Source organism: Anser brachyrhynchus (assembly GCF_964034855.1).
Source record: "Anser brachyrhynchus genome assembly, chromosome: Z".
In the NCBI taxonomy this organism is placed as follows: domain Eukaryota; kingdom Metazoa; phylum Chordata; class Aves; order Anseriformes; family Anatidae; genus Anser; species Anser brachyrhynchus.
Window position 1 is genome coordinate 14213438 of NC_137697.1, and position 19090 is coordinate 14232527.

General features: G+C 39.7%; 1 protein-coding gene across 1 annotated transcript; it reads right to left on the minus strand.

Annotated features, from left to right (window-relative positions):
* Positions 1-7300: 7300 nt before the first annotated feature.
* On the minus strand, positions 7301-16015 carry LOC308184998 (granzyme K-like). Its single transcript, XM_080572538.1, has 5 exons — positions 15895-16015; positions 15663-15804; positions 12850-12997; positions 9205-9474; positions 7301-8452 (listed from the first exon to the last, which is right to left on the minus strand). The coding sequence occupies exons 1-5, from the start codon at positions 15953-15955 to the stop codon at positions 8282-8284; spliced, it is 792 nt and encodes a 263-aa protein (XP_080428664.1). The 5' UTR covers positions 15956-16015; the 3' UTR covers positions 7301-8281.
* Between the last annotated feature and the right edge of the window lie 3075 nt (positions 16016-19090).

Consider the following 19090-nt stretch of genomic DNA (forward strand, 5'->3'; position numbering starts at 1 on the left):
GTTATTATTTGTTGAGTTTGGGAGGCGTGTCCTCATGAGTTAGTATTTCCATGTAGTATTTGCAATATCACTGGGACCTTTCCACTGGCAGAGAAAAAAAGAGAAAAATAAATGAACTAATTCATTTAGATAAGCAGTATGATGAAATGTTTATCAACCGTTATTTTTCATTAGGAAGAAATCTCTCTTCCTTTTCATAAGTACCCATCTTTGAAACATAAGCACTTCCCAGAATAATTAGATGATCCCAGAAAGGCCGTAAGAGGAAATCAGCATCTCCTAGGTAATAAAATTTCAGGGAAGAGGCAGCCAAAGGCTGAAAGCAGTAAGGACACTGGCGGGAGCTATTAGGGAAATTTCCATTGTGCTACATGTACCTCCTGTCCTTAGGATGAGTGTTTGTAGTTATTCTCTCTGCTTCACAGTCTTTTCATCTCACACTTAGTCCTCACTCTCCTGTTTTTCTTCAATGCTGACATTTCCTTCTCTTTATTTAAATGTTCTCTCTCTCTATGTTTTACATACAGCTTTATTCTTCACAAGTCTACTTATGCCACACAAAAAATATCCCCTAAAATATGATTGGAATAAGAATTTACCCTTTCAGCCCATCTTTATTGTTTTCTCTTGCTCACAGTCCTCACACTTGGATATATCTTGGCTAGCCATCCTGAAGCTTCTGAGACTATGGGCTACCTGATGCAGAGCCTTCTTCAAGCAGGAAAGCTTTGACAATTGGTCTTCAGGCATTTCTATGTTACATGTAATTGATACCTACTTCAGCGAATAGATTTGGACAAGGTCTTGCAGAACAATGCCCTTGATGGGATCTAGCACCAAGTAGGTCAACAGGTCCATTTGTTTCCCCAAGGAGTTAGCAGGATTTTCATGTATGCACATGCTTCCTACATCCTTTGTCCTTTGCCTCATCAATCATGCAGCTGTATTTTCAAATATTTGAATACATTTCCCTTTTTTATTGCAGTACACATATTGCGGGTGAACACAGATGCCCATGACATAAATGTTCTGCCACCCATTTCACTGGGGCCATGATTTCACACAACGCTTTCAGCATGTTATGATCTCCTCTGCTGCAGAGAAATGAATGCCAGTTCAAAGCTTTTTTGTGTGTGTGTTTTCCACTCAAAGGAAAAGAATGTTTGCAAACAAGCTCTAATTAGAAAGCAATGAGGGGTAACAGCTGCACATTGCCTGTGATAAGTTTGTGTTTCATTAAAAAACAAAACTGCCGGAAAGCTTAGAATTATAAGCCATAAACCTAAAAATGCCTCATCACTTCCAAGTCTATTTTAGCTCAGATCTCATTATTTTCTACCTTCTTAATATATTGCTAAAAGAAAAAGTCTTATCACTAAGCAGTGTTACAAGTGCAGAACACAACCTTGTGTTCTTTTTCAGACAAACCTGCCTTCTGCTTCAGCTCAGAGAGATCTACTATTCTAAACGTGTGCCTAATTTAAATCTACTAAACTAGTGCATAAATTCTGGATTGACTTTAAGATGATTTTTTTGTTTATTTACTTTTATTTATATAAAGAAAAATTTTAATTCAAAGTTGCAAATCTCCTTGAAATTAATTGAGTTGCTTTCCTCACTAAAAGAATATACAAAAAACTTAAGCACTGGCCTATTTTAACTAATATCCAACAGCAGGTAAAATATGTTCAAATGAATCAAAGCAACTTTGAGTGGGACTTCTTAGAAATTTGGTAGCTTATATGCATTTGTATCCCTGCAAAATATATGACAGAATGAAATAAAATATAGTGAGTTTATTGTTTTACTTTATTCATAGATCAACTTAAATTATTTAATCAGAAACTGGGTGTTAATTTTCAGTCATATAATCAAAAGCCCAGAAGCTTAATCCTTTAAGACAAATGCTTGGGGAAATAAATAAATAAATAGATAGATAGATAAATAAAATTATTTTTTAAAAAGACTAAATTATTCAAAGCTGCAGCTGTTTTCGCAAATTTTGAATCTGCCAGGCTGAATATGTGATTTCTCTACAGTGGTATACTCCTCTTTCACTTCATCTTCTGAATTATCACATACTGACCACAGGTTATTTTAGATGCTTCCTGTTGCTGATAAAACACTTAAGCCTGCAGAATTTCTGAAATATTTTGCAATCAGAAATACTTTCTTAGATTATTTATTTAGAATAATACAGACACCATTCAGCCCCAGATGCTGTATTCTAGTTGCCCCCCATGGATCCTTTTCACTGTGCCAGTGGTTGATCTACAATGTGGCAGACTACAGACATTGTCTGGCTGTTGGGTTATCTCATCCTGCCTGTCAAGTCGCTGCAGAGGGGACCAGCAGAAGGCCAGCTACTGATGGTTATTGACAGGAGGAAGCAGCCCCAAAGCTGTGGCCCATGAGATACTCCCTGATAAGGATCCCATGAGGGCAGCTTGGCCAGAGCTTGGCAACAGTATCTTCAGTTCTACCTTTCATGGTTTATTCTGTTTTCTAAAATGCAAAAAGCTTTTCATTTCATAAAGCAACGCTAATAAGAAAATGAGTCTGTTCTCTACAACTAGAGGGAAAGGACTTTGTTGTTGTTGTCTGTTGCCTATGGTAAGTGCATGAACCAGGACTCATGAACGAGTGCCTGTGCCCATTGAAACCCACCTACGGTCACCAGCAGTGTTTGGCTAGGCAAGTGAATAATTGTGCACTCTGTGTGAACATTTGTTACTTCAACTCTGCTAAGACCATTGCTAGGATAGGACTGTGTTTTTTGGAATGGGTTGTACATGCCCCGGGGTGAAAGCCACATCACTGTCAGCTTGGTTCACTGCCATTTGAAAATGTCAGGGGTTTTGTATACAAGATAGTCCTCCTTCTTTTCAAAAATCTGCTTTTTTCCGATACCAAGAGGGCTGAAGAGATGATTTATGTGGTTTTGGTAATGGCAGTTTGAGATATGGATGTTCCAAGAAACCTTGACATCAGATTCTGACAGGTAATGCCCCCTACATGATTTCAAGGTAACCTGAGCAACCACGTGCCATTTATTCATTTAAATGGAAATCGTTAATTAACTACTCATGCTACTCATGACTAGTAATTCTTGATTACCGTAATTTATGAGTGATTAAATTAACTTTTTTAAAAATTATTTTCTGATCATGTTAGTTTTGATTATTGCTTGTCTTTTTTTTTTTTTTAATGTGGCTGTGAAGAGGCTTGATATTTTATCTAAATAAAAGCTTTGTGAGAGTGTGTTCATAGGGAAGGTTTCTTATTTTTTACAAGCAAATGTGCATATGAGTGAGATTTGTGAAAATCAACTACTTATTCATTGAACGTAATATGTGCATTTGGAAATTGCTAAGATCTGTTAGTTCCTGTTCTAATTTTGATTAAAATAAAGGTTTTATAACTTATTTTTCTCATGGAGTTGCTCTTTGTCATGACAAGGATGTGGGTCTTGCTGCAGCTTTTAGGACCAATCACATTTTTTTAAATCGGTGGTTGAATTTAATTGCACGTTTCACAGCTAATTTCAAAGGCTTTGAAACAAGCTGTGCCATGTTGAATTGAATTACAGGTAAATTTAGCCTACATGCATTTTGCTACATATTGGTTATTATATATCATTAGTAAATACAAAAAGAATTTCTTCAGAAGATTATGGGGTTATAAACATATTGGAGTGGAGGTATCTGAAACCAGTGCCAAATCTTTTATGAGATGAGGATAAATTTTGGAAACTGGTAGATCATGATTAAAAGATATAACAAGCATTAAAATCACTGGCTGTAATTTGTCAGCCTATGGTAAACTGACCTATTCAGACTTCGAGTGTCCTCTGAGTTTATCTTTAATTCTCTTTGGTAAATATCCAAGAAAATTATCTTGAAAATCTGATGGCTTGTTTGTTTTAATTCTGTTCTCTAAATGTTTCTTCCTGATGCCAGATTAAGGTGCCCAAGATGAAAGTTACTTTTATAGCTTGCTAGACAGGCAGGTGGTTCTGTAGCCAGAAGATAAAACAAAGACTTAGACTAGAAGCTGTGGAGGCTATCCATGCTCCAAACACACCATGTTTTCAGGAAGCAACATTTGTTGACAATAGATAATGCCACCCTCTGTACTGAGAACTAGAAGTTTGTTTAAAGAAAAAAAAATTATTCCCACATTAGACATAAAATGCATTAGATGCACAGCCAAAACAAGTACAAAACATCAGTCAGTACTGCCCAGTACAAAGGCAAGGTGGCAGAAGGAGCTAAGGACTAAAGCTAACTAGTATGCACATCCCTGTGAGATGTGTGAACGTGAGTTGTCAGCCCCCTCTATTGGATAGAGAGCTGTTAACCATATAACAGCACTGTTTGCTCTCTGGCAGCACCATACATCATATATCAGTGCCATATGTCATGTTATGCATGGTCTGGTCAACCTTAGGGGCTGCTGGCCGTGCCCAGCCATGATTACGTGACAGGTGATGAACAACAGCTTGGATTCCTTAGCACATACTCCTTAAGAAATGCTGCTTAACCTGAAGACCTCAGTAAAAACAGAAACAGTTGCAAATGTAAAAACAAAAGTGAACTCAGAAGAGTCTATGTGTACTCAGACAAAGTTAACTCAGCATAGACCAAGCTGCAAAGTACAAGTGTAGATGGGTCCTGGCTTAGGGCAGAAGGATTTCTGGGACAGGACTCCTTTAATCCACTGTGAGCTTTCCAGTAAAGATAAAAACAGATAGTATGGGAGACCTCGTCTGGTACGAGAAGCCAGTGTCAACTGGCAAGAAATGTGAAAGGGGACACCTCACAAAAACCTAGAGACTATTGTTGAGTTAGGACAGGTTGAAAGAAACAAGACTAGATTCCTCCTGTTGAAGGAAAGTGGAATTGCAAATGCTGTACTGGAAGCAACTGATATCTGCAGTAAACTCCACCACAAGCTGCTGAGTATGAGCTCCTCTCAATTGACTAAGAGCATAAGCTTAACTTTTTCAGGCTTCATGGGTATTTGCTATTGTTCAACTGTAATGTACCTGGAGCTACTTTCTGTGGCTTTCCTGTTTTCAGCTCAGTTCTGTGAACCACCCAGCAGAAGTTTCAGCAGCGAGTGGTACTAGTGGCCAAGCAATTTAGCCAAAAACTCTCAGTCATCCCTAGACCTTTGCCTACCCTGTGTTGCAGAACCAGTCAGCTTTCTACCATGTGCTTTCACAGTAGTTAATAAAATGCAGAACTGCAGGGCATTTTGCTTCTCTGCTGCAAAACTCCTACCACAGTACCTGGTCCACTCTGCACATAACCCGGAGGGGCTGGTGGGCAAGCACTCTTGCAAGCCACGGGGATCTGAGCCACTATCACAAGGAAGACGTTTAACACCTTGGTTTTTCTTGGGTGGGTTGACAGCCCACAAAAGTTTTACAAAATTGCATTCAGTTTCAAGAACCAGATTGATGGGTGTTTGTGAATATACAGCTTTGTGAATATGGGGTACAGGTACTGCTGCATATGAACATTCAGCCTTGTGCCTGTTACACAAAAAGATGAGGCACTGATCTATTTATCTGCATGCAACCATGAGCATGAAAGCATTTGTCTTACAAAAGCAAACTACTTATTGAAAGCAAGACCAGGTCTGATATTATATGTAGCCATATTTGAGTGTGTATGCGTATAAAACCCAGGTGTGCATGTACTACACAGCCCCTAATCCTCGTAAAGCAACCCACAGGGAAATTACACTGATATAACTGCCAGTCAGGGAGTTTTGCTCTGAGAACAGGCAGTAACCTCCAAATTGCAGCCATCAAAGTGTACCATAGACTGCAGTACAACAGTATCCCTTGAAGGGCAGCAATCCCTCCGACTAGGTTATATTGACTTATCCTGTGCATGGCAAAGGCAGCCATGTAAGAACTGTCATGTGAAATGGAAAACTATATTGCTCTGAGAGCAATCACTTGGCATAAAATGGAGAATAGTCATAGAGGCAGCAGGACTTCTCTGATTGTGGTGTTACCTGCAGTATAGTCTGTAAGCAAAGCCAGAGAGAAAGAGTTTATAAGAAATATCTATGGGACTATTACTATTTCCAATGTAATTTTAGGTGTGCTCTCTATTTTTGCTCATTTCCCTCCACTGCCTCAGATCTTGGTACAGCTTTGTCACATATGACTAGTCAAATTACCTAAGCAGCAAGTATGCGATGACCAAAATCTTAGCCAGAAATGACTGATTTTTCTAATTTCTGCCTTAGCAGACTTCAAGAATTTGCAGGATGGTGGGGTTGAGCTGGCTATACCTTGTCTGAGCCCCACTTTTGGGTGGCTCCTGATATCAGGGGGATTGCTGGTTACACTGTGCTGACCACAAACATCTCCCTGTGGACTTCAGGACTCTCTCTCCAGGACTTGGACCTGCAGATGGGCCCAGCTCCATGGGACAGGTGGCTGTGGGTAGACTGGGGAGGCCCCAGGGACTGCTCGGGGCAGTTAAGGCCCCCTGGTTCCCTCTGGGCCTGATGGTAATGCCCTTCCACTTGCTACACAACCCATAAAGGAAGATGGTGTAAATGAAGTAAAGAGATTACAGGAGATCATACATACAGTATCTGAATTGGAATTAACTGCTGGTTTCCACACTGTATCACTTCAGTGAATCTATGACACGGTCATGGGCAACCTGCTGTAGGTACCCCTGCTTGAGCAGGAGTGTTGGACCAAATGGACTCAGAGGTCTCTTCCAACCTCAGCCTTTCTGGTATTACCCATCAGTGGCAGAGATAAGACTACTGTGAGGGAAATCCTTGCTTTTGGGAGATGAAACACCAACATTACTGGGCTGTGGGTTGTGAAGAGTCTCCTGTAGAATAGGAAGCAAGATATCCTTGCTGTCATTTAACTTACAAAGGTAAAAGGGACAAATTTATATTTACAACATCCTTTGGGACCTCCCAGACAAAAAGTGTTTACAGCAGTATGTTATCCTTTGCATTTTAATATCATATGCCCATTTTTTCCATTTTTTTCCCAATTTCCATCTGTGTTCCAAGCCTGAGCCAATTCTCACTGACATCTTTTGACAACTTTCCGTGACTTTCAGTGAAAACTGGATGAAACCCCCATAAAACTTATTGGCAGGTTTCATTACACTGTTACAGATCACCAACACAGCTTTGAAATATCCATTTACTCCTTTATCTGCAGAGCTTTTACAAGACAGCTTTCCCTTGCTCAGCTAAGTGATACAGCTGCTGATCAAAAAACCAAGACCACCACACTGAAGTGATGTAGTTATTTATTTGTGCCTCTGAAAGATCCCAGATTTTACAGCATTTAATACATATTAATACAATAACCAAAGAACCAGAGAAACCCTGCAGATTGTCACTTCCAAATGCTAGGCAAAAAAAGAGACCTTGAGAATATTTGGAAGGTGATGGGAGATCAGCAAGCTAACCACAGGCTTATTCAGAAACACAGCAGGTACTTCTGGTATTAGAAGTTTGCTGAAATCCACAGCAAAATCACCGTGGTTTATTTGTTTCTTTTTTTTTTTTTAATAGGTATTAGACAAGCACTGTATTTTTTTAGAGAAGTGTAGTTATGCTCATTACAATGAACAGTAATGCTTTTTTCAACAGGCTGTTCAGTGAAAGTATGGTATCATGAACCAAGGTCTGAGAAGAGATGATTTTGTTGATTTGATCATGAAAAAATGGAGGGAAAATAACCTAGAAGAAAAATATAAATCATTTTTTTTCACACTAACAATGTAAGATTAGCTGGAAAAATATCAGCTTATTATTTTAGATCTGAAAATTAAATTAGTTAAATATTTAGTAACAGTTAAAGTATATAGTATTGAAAAAATGTCAAACTGACATGTTTGAACATTTAAAGTTTTTTTACTAGTTTTTCTCATCCAGTAGACATTTCCTTAACTATCAGTCTGAAATTGATTTTTTCTGTGAATACACATTCAAAAATATTGCCTTATCCCAGTCACAGTGGAAAAGATGAGTAGTACTTTCCAATCACACTAGAAAATAGGGTGAAGTCCAATACAAATTGTGTTGTCTAAGAGGCAGTTTCTTACTAAAGATTAGTAAACATTTTATCTGTGCAAAAGGGAATATTTTCAACTTTCTCATAAACCTGTGGTGGTGTTAGTAAAGGAGTAAAGCTAGGACCTACTTTGTAAAGTTGGCAGCGTAAGGCAGCATCTAGTTCTAAAGCACAGCACAGTATCTGTTAAATGTCTTGCCTGTCTTAAGGCACACTGTTATGGGAAACTACTTCTTTTATCCAGTCAATATATTTTTTAGTCAGTCGTGTGTAAACTCCAGGCAAGTGTCCTTTGTGTCCTTTTCTACATTTTTCTCCAAAAGAAACAATCCCACTGTAGTGACCATCACAGATGAGCGGCCCACCAGAGTCTCCCTAAAAGACAAAAAAAAAAAAAAAAGAACTAAAAGAACTATCAATGTGTTTGCTTCTATCAAGAGGAACACACCATTTTGGAAATGTTGCTTCTGACCTATTCTAACCTATGAAATGCATCAGTTGGCATATGTCACTTCAGGGGAGTTGGGTGAGGTATGAGGAGTGTGGATGCTTGTAAAGCCTGACGGAGCCTTTGATGTAAATGTCGTAGACCAGCACAGTGCTATTATAATCTTATTTCAATTTCTTTCAGTTTGTCTTTTTTTATTGTTGTTATAAATTCCTTCACACTTCTGTAGCAACTGGCCTTTCTGTATTATCATAGAATCATAGAATTAGGCACAGAAGATGTCAAAAGCAAGATCTAAGCAGGAATTTTGAATGTACAGTTAAATTTATACTATTCAGATGGGGACATCTGGAAAGGATCAGATGATTCAGACTGAAAGTTCTTCTCTCCATCAGGTACACGTGGATCCTAAGGAGAACAGCTTGAAGAAATGCACCTTAATTCAACTGAGGTAATTCCCAGGCTCAAAGTCTTACATTCTAGATCTTGTTTTGTACAGTGACCTAAACTACCCAAAGTTTTAACACTGCTCTTTTCACAGCACTAAATGTGCTTATAAATGTGTTTAAAACCTCTATGAATCTGGTCAGCCTGTAAAGTGTCTAGTGCTGCTTTGTTCCTAGTGAAAAGGGAACCACTGTTAAAAGCACATCCCCTCATCTTTGTAACTGCTTCTTACCTGGCAAGCATCGCTCTTTCGAAACTTCTTTCTCCCTCCAGCACACAACATGTTGCTGGTTATTTTCACTTTTTTTTTAATATATTGTTTTGCACAGATTTTTCTATCAACAATTTTAAGATTTGTTTCCTGAAGACATTCTGATTGCTTTCCTGAAGACGTGACTCCCCATCCAGCCACCGTGCACTCTGTGCCACGTTTGATATCTTCATCACAGTCAGGCAGATTCAAAGGTTGCACATATTTATTCAGATTTGCCACACGATCCAGCTGGAGAAAAAAAATAAAACTGCTTTTTCATGCAGAGAGGAAGGAAAATATATATCACTAATTCAATGGGCTAAATAGTCTATTTTTACCAGCATTTTCTTTACTAATAAACCACTTTTCAGTATTTAGGAACTGATTCTGAACTTGCTTGCACTTCTGTAGATCCAGAAGTACTTTCCTTATGTCTGTATAGCAGTTCCATAATCCTGGCAGCATTAATGAGTTCACACCCAGATTTCACATTGATTACAGCAAGAAATTAAAAAACTATGTGGGTTTCGTTGTTGGATCTATGTCCTGTTCAAGAACCTAACTTGTCGCTGAACTGCTGCGTTGAAATCAGTCTAGTGTTTTGCTGACATGCAGACAATTGCAATGGACCAAATAACAAAGATGTAAAGAAAAGTTATAAACAATTAGACGTGACAGCAGAGACATAAGCTGGGAAAAAGTAGGTCTTGAAGTCTTTAGACTGCCAGGCTTTTCCTCTGAGAAATTCAAAAGCGCTTAAACGATTCAAACCTTATGTGTTTTGTTGGCCTTTATGTGACAGATTCATCCTTCAGCATAGGCCAATTTAAGTCTGTAAATGCAAACATAACAAAACACGAACACATATTCTCAACCCATTTGGTAAGGACTCGCAGCTACAGAACTAAGCTTATTTTCTGTTTTACACATGATCACTTCACCACGATTGTTTTCACAGGTGCTTACTTGTTTTGCTGAATGGTTGTCAGTTAAATAATTCTGGCTTTATACCTTTTTACAAAGGAGCTACAACAAATGAGATGTTTATCCCCCCCAAAAATTATGGATTATTATGTCATATGCTGGTGGGAATTTCCAAAGATAGAAAGTTTATCTCAAGTCACTTAACACTCCACCACAGCAGAACTGTATTAATGGGAGATGAGCCCTGGTGCTAATGTTATCCCTGTTATTGTGTCAAATTAAAACCATGGATTTTATGCTATCTTTGTCATTCTGGAACAGAGCTGTAACTTTCTGCTCTAGAAATAATGTTTCCTAGAGATCCATTTTGGTATAGTGTTCATACTCATCAAATAACCTGGGGTTTCCGATAAGCTGGTGATGGACACAGGGGCAGCCAGCAAAATGAAACTGCCTGCCTTTGCACTGACGTAGATGAAGAATTGTTACTTGAGGGAAATTGAGGCAATTTTGAGGCAATTTTGAGGGAAATTGTGAATTGAGGGAAGGAGCTTCTTATACTTGGACAGCAATAAGTCACTGAGGACACAAATGTCTGTAAACGCTCCAGCTAGTTTCAGAAAGAGACGTTGCTATTTTCTTTCCTGTGTCATCGTCACACCAAACTGGTAATAACATTTAACTATGAGAAATCAGGTTCAAGTCATCAGATCTTTTTCCATATAATTCCACCAATTATTTCAGCAGTGTGGTAATACTCTTAATATAGTGCACTATATTAAGAACTGTAATATTCTTAATATCAGTTACTTTGAATATACATCTTGTCTTTCCCATTAAAATAATTCCTGATTAACACAGAACATAACATTAAAATATAGCCTGAATAGAAGTCCATATGTGGTTTCTTAGGCATTGTACAGAAGTCATGATGTTTCTAAATATAGCAAGATGATCACAGAATCATAGAATGGTTGAGGTTGGAAGGGACCTCTGAAGATCATAAAGTCCAAATAGCCTTCAAGCAGGATCACCTAGAGCACATTGCGTAGGAACAGCTTGTTTTGAGTATCTCCAGAGAAGGAGACTCCACAGCCTCTCTGGGCAACCTGTCCCAGTGCCCTGTCACCCCCACAGTAAAGAAGTGCCCCCTCATATTCAGCCAGAACCTCCTGTGCTTCAGTTTGTGCCCACTGCCTCTCCTCCTGTTGCTGGGCACACCTTAAAAGAGACTGGCTCCTCTTGACACTCTCCCTTCAGATATTTATACGCATTGATGAGATTACCCATTCAGTCCTCTTCTTCTCTTCCCAGGCTAAACATGCCCAGCTCTCTCAGCCTCTCCTCAGGTGACAGATGCTCCTCACCGTCCTAGTTACCCTCTGCTGGACTCACTCCACTAGCTCCATGTCTCTCTTGTGCTGGGGAGCCCAGAACTGGACACAATACTCCAGGTGGGGCCTCACCAGGGCTGAGTAGAGGGGGAGGATCACTTCCCTTGACCTGCTGGCAATGCTTCTGAATGCAGCCCAGAATACCATTGGCCTTCTTGGCCACAAGGGCACACTGCTGGCTCACGGTCAGCCTGCTGTCCACCGGGACTCCCAGGTCCCTCTCTGCAGAGCTGCTCTCCAGCAGGTCAGCCCCCAGCTGTACTGGTGCTTGGGGTTATTCCTCCCTAGGTGCAGGACCCTGCACTTGCCTTTGCTGAACTTCATGGAGTTCCTCTTGGCCCATCTCTATCCTGTCCAGGTCCCTCTGAATGGCAGCACAGCACTCAGGGGTATCAGCCACTCCTCCCACCTTTGTGTTATCAACAAACTTGCTGAAGGTGCACTCCGTTCCATCATCCAGGTCATTGATGAGTAAGTTGAACAAGCCTGGACCCAGTACTGACCCCTGGGGGACACCGCCAGCCTCCAAGTAGACTTTTCACTGTCCTACTTGGTGGCTTTGGACTGGCCCTGAAACTGATAGTACAGGAATCCAGTCCAGAACTATTTTGACCATCTACAGATTTTCTGCACAGACACTGGACCCCTTATTCAAAACACCCACAGCTGACTCCATGTGAACCTGAGTGCTGCATTAATGGGGTTCTGAGTGCAGGCAAACATGAGGCACGAGCTAGGATGAGCCAGGAGCAGGTACGCAGCAAATCCCTGTTCCACATGGGCATCCAGGACAATGGTGTCAGCTAACACCTTTCCATGCCTCATTCCACAGTATCCTGAGCCTTTTTTGCCATGTGACCACTCTGTGCTCCTAGAACTGAATTATTCTATGTCTTTATTATCTGTACTTATAATTTATGTGGACACCCAAAATAATAAAGAATATGTTTCATCCCCATTTTCACTCAGTCCAGCACAATTTATCCCCTTGGGATACGACTGTGGCCCAGACTCCATTGCATACATCACTTCAGTACTGCCTTTGATAACTGACAAAATAATGTGATTTGGGTTTTCAGAAGGGTTGCAGCAGTGAGTGCATAGAAGGGAGTTTTACAGCTGAATGGTCTTGAAATGTCATCGTTGCTCAGCCTGCCACTGATCCTGTAACCTTATCTAGATTAGTAGAACCAAAAGCAGAGTTTTCTGAGATGTTGTTAAAACGATATACTCTAATATCAAAGAACAGCCAAAATGATCATCAGCAATATTCATTTTGTAATAATAAAAAAATAATTAACAGTACCTTGAGGAGCATTATATCATTTATCATGGAAGACATGTTAAACTGGGGATGACGAAATAAATTCATGATCTTAAATTTCTGCTGTTCTTTTTCATGTATGGATGCTTGATGGGCTCCAAGAACAACTCTGAATTCTTCTTTGTTTGATCTAAAATTTAATGAAAGTACAGGAAGAGAAGGTCACTACTGGAACAGAGCAACACCTCTCAAGATAATCAAAAGCTGTGTAACACAAAATTAACAATTCCATTTTAAAACAACTTATTTAAAAATATGGAAAGATATTGTTCATTTTGATAGTTTGACATGAGCTTGTGTTTTCCTCTACAAAGTAGCATTTCTTTACCTTGAATATCATTTAGTAAAATAACTGCATGATAGCTGACCTTCAAAGGATTCCAGAGTTTGGAATTAATGTCACAAAAAAGCTTACTGACTTTTTAGGGAAAGTGTCTTGCACAAGGATTGCTGGTACTGATGACTTTCAATAATATTTTCATGTATGCCAGTGGATTTATGATCTAATCTTGCATAGGACTGAAACATGCCTGGCTAATAACACAGAGGTTGTCTTACTGGCATCAGAGTGATGTCAATACACACATCAACACTCAGTATTCATGCTGAACATTATGCATGGTGGTAAGTGTGAACATCTTCAATATTAGTAATACTTTTGTCCTCAACTTCACCAAATGCAGCTCAGCCCAAGAAGGAAGAAGAATGGGTGTTGCCTAGCTCAAGAAACCCCTGAAGTGAATATTACAAAGGAAGACTGACAAAACCCACAGAAAGTTATACATCCAGTTTCTGATGACAGATAGTAAAAGTCAAGCAACTCATAAATCTCCCTCTCTCCTAAGATCTCTGAGTGTCGTCAGAAACCCATTTATTCAAGTCCATCTTTCTTGCTTTTGCCCTTCTCAACTTAATGCAGCCCAGTAAGAAGACACTGCTAGAAGACACACTGCTGGTTTCCTATGCTTCATCTTCAGAATACAAACTCACTACACACAGGACAACTCATTCAAGCCAGAATGAAGACTTTATCAATCAAAAAAAAAAAAGAGTTATTTTCTTCATTCTAGCTGCATGTCTCAAGGAAAGATACAATTTGTTTATTTGTATGTAAATTTTTGCTTGTGAAAATGGCTGCACTGACAATGGAGGAGCCTAAAAATTCTCTTTTTATCTACAGAGGTTGTACAGTGAAAAGTATATAAGAGTTGAAAAATTCCTTCCCTGTGACTCTTTCATGTATCATCCCCAATAGAAATGTAACTTGCTGCAGAGGTGTAACTACTGCTGGACTTGCAGAAAGCTCAAGCAATCTGCTGCTGTGCATACAGAGAAGCCTGAGAAAAAGTAAATTAATTAACCAATTAATTAAAATTAAAATTAAAGAAAAAAAATGCCACCTAATCCAGGTCTCCGACAGTTAGTTTGCAGGCCACACAGAAATTCATGCTGCTCTACTCCTTCTAATCTGTCTAAGCCAAAAATGTTTTCAGAAGTGGTTATGTGTACTAGATAGGAAAGCTTATGTGTGCTGCAAAAGCATCTCCTAAGAATAGTCTATAGACAACATATGAGTGACGTTTTTTTTTGTGTGGTCATCATCATACAGCTCAGAAGGAGACCAGGCAGATGTTTCAGTTTGCTACAGTTAGGCAAACTCAAAGACAGCCCAATATAATGTCCTTGTCCGAAAACCAAATCAGTGAACAGAGCTGTCCTTTCCACAAGACCAGAGACAACTAGTGCTGTTTCCACTGAATAGCTCCTAAATCTGAATTTTTACAACCATAACTGACTGGATATCTCTGACCCATTGGCTGAAGAGTGAAAGCCTCCAGCTCCCATCAAAACATCCCTTAATTCCAAAGAGGAATGTTTGGATTTTATTTTGTAAATGCCCACAATATCATGTGCTAGGTGAGAGTATTTCTACCTTTACAAAAAAAAAAAAAAAAAAAGAATGAAAGAAAGAAAAAGAAAAGAGCAACCAAACCTGACTCAGGTGAAGAAGTGAAGAACAGCGGAAGTTAAGTTTACTTTGAAAGAAGGAGCACTGTCCTCTATTTCAGACTCATTGGTGGACGAAGGCTGGCCAAGCTGCCCAAACTTGTGTTTGAGCAGGTCAAGTTTGCAGTTTTCTTGTAACTGGCTTACTTTAAGTTACTTAAAATATAGAAGAATAATTGGAAAGCTAAAATATGATTCAGGTAACATTTTAGCTAAAACAGGAGAATTTTCTTCCTAATGTGAACAGTAGATGTCCCTTACTTTGAGCCAGGTGTTCAAAATATGTGGCAGCCAGGGCGTATGCAGCCTGGGGAAGGGATGCTTGCACCCTCGTCTGAGTTGTCAAAAGGACACAGCTCCTTGTCATAGTCACAGCTCTGGCATTTGGTTTTTGTGCACCCAGACAGGGCATTTACAGTGAAGGGAACAGTGGTTACATCTAATTCGGCTTCATCTCAGGGTGTTCTGAGGCTTAGTCCCAGGCACAGGGGTAAGATATATACAGTTCGCAATATATCCCCTTCTCTAAGACACTGCTGTTTCTAATGAATAATGAATTGGGTCTGTTAACAGCACAGCCAGTGTCCTGCAGCACTGGCTAATCTGACTAGTGAAGAAAACAGTCCTCAATGCAGATCAGTAGTTATGAAACAACTTAAAGCAGAAAGAAAAGAGAGAGAATTGCAGCTTTACCAACCCTTCAGTATCCACCTTTCTTCACTTACAGGGTTGCACACCATGCCCCACCTCTGCGAAGTGTTGTGACTGCCGCAGAGGAAGATACTGACCTACAGTGCGCTGCTGTCAAAACCCATTGGTCACCCACCAGAGCTCCTCCACACACAGTTGAATTCTTTGTCTGGATGGCAGCCATGTAGGGCCGGGAATGGGGAGACACGGGGTGTCCTCCAATAATGTCACTGCAGCCATCTGAAATGCAAAAAAAGGGAAATTTATTACTCACGTGTTATCCAGACAAAGTGGGAATCTGGATATTTTTATCCTTAGAGGACCACTTACATCTCGGAGGTAGGATAACAGCAATTAGAGAGAGAAGAAGAGCTAACAGCTGGCTGGTCATGGCTGTTGCTTCTTACTCATGAGAGCATTGTAAATTACAATACTGTCTTTCTATTTAAATGTTCTCTACAGGATATGGTGGTTAGTAAATTTTATAAAAAGCACTCTCTTGAAGTTTCTCTTTACTTCCTTAATAATGCATTGTGTTAACTGCAGCTCGGTTTCTTTAAGTTCTTTCTTAGGGTTTCTTTAGGTTCTTTCTTAGGGTTTCTTTAAAACCTGTATATTCCTTGAATCCCCAGCACTCACCAGTTCACATCTCACAGGAACTTCAGCAGACCTCCATGTGTCTGACACTAGAAAATAAATGATTAAGACAATTCCTGAGCATTATATGGGATGAATGCATAATAAAACTGTAGTATGACAGTTAATTCAACAACTCTTACAACTCTAAAGAAAGGCAAGTGAACAAATGAGAGAACAAACAAAGGGGCAACCTGAAAAGGGTTCACAGAAACTGAGAGGGAGAGCTCAGGGCATGTGGAGTACAGGGCTCGTTCCCAAGCTATGGGCAAAGCCGGCAGCAGCAGCAGCATCCATAATCCTCTGCAGAATTATACTGTCCAGGCAACATTTTGAGTTGAGAGGATAATGAGGATTCTTACATTAAGTTTAGGAGAGCCACTGAGAACTGTCAGAAATCTGTTGGCTGATAGCTTAGGAACACCTCACACAAAAGACAAGCTACACATATGAAGGGCACAGCAAATTGTTTTTTTCTTAGTAATAATTTCTAAGGGTGCAGGGTTCAGATACAGAAACCCCGAGAGCGTACAAGTGTCAAATGCAGACAAAATATCTAATCAGTGGTCACAAGAAAGAAGATAAAAAGACACAGTGGTGGGAGAGGTTTTACAGTATTGCAAACCTCTGTGTCTGCACCCATGATTTGCACAGAGTGCTGGTAAACCATTACAAAAATAGCATGCCATCACATCAAGAACTTAAACAAAATAAAAAATAAAATAAAATAAAATAATCTATCATCTTAAGTACCCTAGAAAAGAATCAGAAAGCAATATGTCTAGCTCTCATTGCTCTTATTTTAATTCAAGAGAATAGCAACTCTGAATATTGTTGAATGAAATTGATTATAAAAATGAGATGTTTATTTCTATGACACAGAATTGTACTGTAAAATTGGAAAACATGTATACAATGCAGCATTACATATTTTGTATTTCAGAAAAGTCTTCCAAAGTTTTTTTAAAAGAAAACACGACTTTCAGAATTAATCAGCTCATAAAAGGACTAGCACTAGTTACCCCAAAGCCATTCTCCATCCTCAAGCTAATCCTAGGATATATTCACACACCAGAGGTTACTGCTGCAAATCAGTGCTTTGGCCCAGAGGGTCCTAAAGTCATGATTAGGTTCAAGCTTTTTATGGCTTTACCCATTGGCTTAAGTGGCTGGCTTAAAAAACAGTGCAAAACCTACCGCTGCAGAGAGACTAAATTGGCAGCAGCCCTATGTTCTTACCAGGCAGAAGGCCGGTGCTTCCACAGCATAATACCTAATGGTGTTTTATTTCTGTCAAGTACACACAGTTTTATAGGAGTAATGTTGATTCTCTACAAGGGTTTGAGGACTCTCTAAATTAACTGTGTTACTAATTTTTTTCTGTGATATCACACAGCAAATAGGCAAAAATAAGCCTAGATTTTTGCACGTAGCTGAGGCAGATAAGACAACAGAAAAATATTATGACACTGGTATCAAAAAAGAAAGTGAAATAAGCATTCTGAGTAGAAAAGAGTGTTAAGAGCAAGAAATAATGTCAGGTTGAATAAAACTGAAATCAAAATGGGCAGAATGGTGAGAAAAGAGTACTAAGATCAGTAGGTAATGTATGGTTAAACAAGACTAAGACAAGAAAATGTTAGAAATGCAAGTCAGTACACCATAACAAACCTGTAATTCCAGATCTTGACCACATTGAATATTCAGGCAGTTCAAACAATCATCCCATAAAAGTTAATATAAACAATTTAGCAAAAGGATTGTGGTCATCTTTGCTCACTTGTTCTGGGTACCTGCTGTTCTCAGGCAAACAAACACAGGATGCAAGTGGCAACCATTTTTTCCCAACCTCTTCCAGCTAACTTCTTAGCGACTCACTCTCTAGTTCAACTCTTTCCTCCATATGCAGGACCCCACCTTGCCAAGACCAAGTGCCAAATCAGGCATGATCACACCACTCATATAAGAATAGCAGTGGCCCACACTTTACCCTCTTGGAACAATTTGCAAAAATTAATCAGCTTGCAGGGGGAGCCAGTAGTACATGGTGGTTACATTGTGCAGTGCTTTGTGTTACAGGAACTGGTCAGCTAGAGTTTGGGTGCAGAATGAAGAAAGCCAGTGTTGGCCCCCCTAGGCATGAGTGACAAGCTCAGGATACGTGCTCAGTGGGAAGATGGAACTGTTTAGAGCAACACTCGTGCTGACGTCCTTCAGAAACATGAAGGAGCACTGGAGAAAATTAAGATGCCCTCATTTTCTATCCACACGGAAATTATCCCAGATAAATACAGGAAGAGATTATTATTATTACTTTATTATTTATAAGAGTAGCTGGGTTTGAAGCAAAAAGGAAGTAAAATCTCCCATTTTCTAGGGAAGTACTTTAGCCACTGGGTCATTATGTAAAAGATGGGTAGTTATTGCATCTGTGCTTCAAGAAGAGCTTGCACACCATGCCCCACTCTCAGAGTCAGAGAAGACACCCCAGCTCTGCCTCGCTATGCTCCTGGTGGCGTGCCCACTCTGCACTGCTCAACTTGTGCAGCTGGAGGCTCTGAGAGGTATGGAGCTTAGATATAAATTGGGCTCCTACATTGGTCCCCTAAAGTTGTACTTGATGATCACCTTTAGCAGCACAGAAAGCAGCATGAATGAAAACAACACAGTTACCAGGGAAGCAAAACTATCAAAATGACTGTGCATGAACTAGGAGACAGAGGAGTATTCAACAGTCAGAATGGAGCTGAAAATGACCCATTGACCCATGCATAATGCCCATGGGAAGCTTCCTCAAAGGCAAAGGCTAGAAATAGCAGCTGGAGAGATTTGTTCTTTTGCTCAGGCAGTGGTTTCCACTGAGAGAGTGGCTATGCCTCGCGGGCACAGC

Excerpts from the sequence above, each read along its gene's own strand:
- LOC308184998 (XM_080572538.1), bottom strand. The coding sequence starts at position 15,955 with ATGACCAGCCAGCTGTTAGCTCTTCTTCTCTCTCTAATTGCTGTTATC. Across the intron at positions 15,805-15,894 it reads TGTTATCCTACCTCCGAGAT|ATGGCTGCAGTGACATTATT; the intron begins GTAAGTGGTCCT and ends TTTGCATTTCAG. Across the intron at positions 12,998-15,662 it reads TTGACAGCAGCGCACTGTAG|ATCAAACAAAGAAGAATTCA; the intron begins GTCAGTATCTTC and ends ATTAAATTTTAG.